General features: G+C 40.9%; 1 protein-coding gene across 1 annotated transcript; it reads left to right on the top strand.

Annotated features, from left to right (window-relative positions):
* Window positions 1-405: 405 nt before the first annotated feature.
* LOC127043714 (tigger transposable element-derived protein 1-like) lies at window positions 406-1,713 on the top strand. The gene is given in 3 exon segments (XM_050937794.1): window positions 406-865; window positions 868-1,081; window positions 1,083-1,713. Coding segments are annotated over 3 exon segments (1,305 nt in total).
* Window positions 1,714-3,532: the final 1,819 nt, after the last annotated feature.

Here is a 3,532-nt window from a genome sequence, read left to right as displayed (position 1 = left end):
GATGAACAGCACTTACGTTTATAAATAGAAATCTTGTTTCGACTTTCCGATGTTAGGTTCGACTTTACGATGCTCAATCCGATGCAATGCCACACCAGCGAACAAGTTTATATGTGTGCATCGACTTTCTGCACCTCCCATCTCCTGACTCAAGATGTTCAGTTGCTGTTCTGACGCCATTTTTACGTGGTGAATCTTTGTGTTTCCAAACTTTTTTTAAAATGTAGTGTTTCTTTGCCCATAATAATGGAAGAAAAGCATAAATCTGGTGCAAGTTATGTTTCTTCTTCTAAGAACCACAAAACAATTACTATGAAAACAAAAATGGAAATAATTAAGAGGTCCGAAAAAGGTGAGACACCAACTGAAATTGATAGAGCTTTCGATATCCCCTGAATAACTATCATGACCATCGTGAATGACAAGATAAGAATTCAGGAACATGTCAAGGGCTTGGCTCCTATGCAATCACCTGCGATAACTAAGCAGCATGTTGGACTTATTGCTCAGGTTGGGAACCTGTTAACCATTTGGCTGGAGAATCAAAACCAACACCATGCTCCTGTGAGTTTAGGCATAATTCAGGAAAAGACTGGGAGTCTTTATGGTGATCTAAAGAAAAAACAGGGGGAGAATTCTAATACTGAGCCTTTTAATGCAAGAAGAGGGTGGTCTATCCATTTTAAAGTCAGGGCCAATTTGTACAACATCAAGGTCTCAGGTGAAGCTGCCAGTGCTGATGAGGAGGCAGCTTGTGCTTTTCCTGAGACATTGACTGAAATCATTGAAGAGGGTGGGTATTGTGCTCAGCAAGTTTTTAATGTTGACGAAATTGGGCTTTTTTGGAAAAAAATGCCATCAAGAACCTTGCCAAAGAGGAGAAATTCATGCCAGGGTATAAAACTGCTAAAGATAGGCTCACTCTTCTGCTCTGTGCAAATGCTGCAGGAGACTTGAAACTTAAACCTTTGCTTGTGTACCGTTTGGAAAACTCCAGGGCTTTCAAGGGATATTCCAAGGCATTTCTCCCAGTGATATAGAAATCCAATCCTAAGGCGGTGGTCAATAAGAACATTCTTGAGGTTTAATCATCATTTTGTGCCAAGTGTCAGGGATTTTTGCAGCAAAAACAGTCTAGCATTTAAAAAATTGTTAATCCTCAACAATGCTCCTGGTCATCCAAACATCCTTGATTACATGCATCCTGACATCAAAGTGGTGTTTCTGCCCCCTTCCCCCCCCAATGCAACCTCATTGTTGCAACCCATGGACCAGGGGGTATTTGCACCCTTCAAGGCCTACTATCTTAGGAGCACATTCTCCCAGGCCATCAGGGCAACTGAGAAGGAAAGTGGACCAACTCTGAAGGAATTCTGGAAGGGCTTCAACATTTACCATGCAGTTAAGAACATTGGAGAGGCATGGAATGAAGTCAAACAATCCAATTTGAATGGTGTTTGGAGAAAATTGTGTTCTGAGTTTGTGTCTGACTTCCAAGGCTTTACAGACACTGTTGAAGAGGTGACCAAAAATTTTGCTGAAACGGGAAAAGAACTCAACTTAGACGTTGTACCAGAGGATGTTGATGAGTTGCTGGCATCACATTCTGAAGAATTAACTAATGAGGACCTCATTGAATTGGAACAGCAAAAAGTGGCAGAGGAAGAAGATGATTCCCCTGTTGTTGAAGAGACTCCTTTTGTAAAGTCCTGACAACAGAAGTCTTGGCTGAAGCTTGGAATACTTGGAAGCTGCCATGTCCCTGTTTGAGGAACATGACCCCAACATTGAACACAGTGCATCTTTGAATAGGGGCATATCCAACACCTACAGCTGCCACAGAGAAACTTACAAGGAAAAAATGAGAACTTCTGTCCAAATTCCTTGGACACTTTCTTTAAGAAAGCAGACAAGACTCCAGTAAAACCTGCAGCCAAGACTCCTGAGAAGACTCCAGCCAAGAACCCTTCAAAAAGTCCAAACGAGCCCTTCAAAAAGTCCAGCAAAGTCACCTCAAAGAAGTCTTGCCAAATCACCTCAAAACTCCCTGAAATCCTAACCCAATTAGAACCAACACCCAGGAATGATGAAGAAAGGTATGTAAAAAAATTTTTAAGGCTTTAAAATTTGTTGTCAAGGTTTCTTTTCCCACTCTGAACGTTAGGATACAGATGTGGGGACCTGCATGGACACTTCTAAGCTTAACTACTAGCTTAGATCTGGTAACCCTGCCACCACTCAGAATTTTAGTGTCTGGGGCACTCTCTGTTTCCCCCAAAACTTCCCCCCCCCCGGGTTGCCTTGAGGGACTTCACCAATTCGCTGGTGAACACAGATCCAAACCCCTTGGATTTTAAAACAAGGAGAAATTTACCATCCCCCTCCTTTCCCCCCACCAATCCCTAGTGAGTCCAGATCCAAACCCCTTGGATCTCAAAACAAGAAAAAATCAATAAGGTTCTTAAAAAGAAAGCTTTTAATTAAAGAAAAGAAAGGTAAAAGTCATCTCTGTAAAATCAGGATGGAAAAATACTTTGCAGGGTATTCAGATTCATACAGCCCAGAGGAACCCCCTCTAGCCTTAGGTTCAAAGTTACAGCAAGCAGAGGTAAAATCCTCTCAGCAAAGAAGGACGTTTACAAGTTGAGAAAACAAAAATAAAACTAATCTGCCTTGCCTGGCCGTTTCTTACAATTTTGAAACATGAGAGACTGATTCAGAAATATTTGGAGAGCCTGGATTGACGTCTGGTCCCTCTTAGTCCCAAGAGCGAACAACCACAACACAAAGAGCACAAACAAAAGACTTCCCTCCACCAAGATTTGAAAGTATCTTGTCCCCCTATTGGTTCTCTGGTCAGGTGTCAGCCAGATTTACTGAGCTTCTTAACCCTTTACAGGTAAAAGAGACATTAACCCTTAACTATCTGTTTATGACATTTGTCTATGCTTTTTAGATCATTTGTAGGCAGGGGTAATGTACAGTACTATATTTCTTTATGTATTTTTAACTTATGTGGTTTTTTAAATATCAGTATAATTGCTATAAATGCATTAATGTCACTATATTACTTGTCAATAACTGAGTACAAAAATCTGGGTTATTTTGGTGAAAATAGTGTATCGGGCCTTGGTTCACTTACCAATCCCCCGTTTCCTATGGGAAAATCAGTTCTGATTTATGACATTTGGACTTAAGACCACAATTTTAAGACACCAATTATGTCGTTATGTCCAATGACTGTCTGTATATTTCCATGTATGGTAGGGCCAAGCACAGAGAAACTGGAAAGGTCACAGGAGGTGAAAGTTAAGCATTGAAAAAATAGAGATGGTTTAGTCACTAGGTTCTTGTTCAAAATAACAAACAAGTAGAGTCTCTGGCCACATTTCCTTCAGATAGTTTGAGTCTGTGAACTTTAAACAACCACAGAGAGAACACACAGATAAATCGCTATAGTCCCATGGTGCTTGCTCTCATGCTCTCTCATGAGATTAGCCCAACCCCATTTTAGTTTTAGGCTCAGCTGCAC

The sequence above is a fragment of the Gopherus flavomarginatus genome, chromosome 1, assembly GCF_025201925.1.
Source record: "Gopherus flavomarginatus isolate rGopFla2 chromosome 1, rGopFla2.mat.asm, whole genome shotgun sequence".
In the NCBI taxonomy this organism is placed as follows: domain Eukaryota; kingdom Metazoa; phylum Chordata; order Testudines; family Testudinidae; genus Gopherus; species Gopherus flavomarginatus.
The sequence above is the reverse complement of the archived record's forward strand: the minus strand, read 5'-3'. Positions and strand labels throughout refer to the sequence as shown.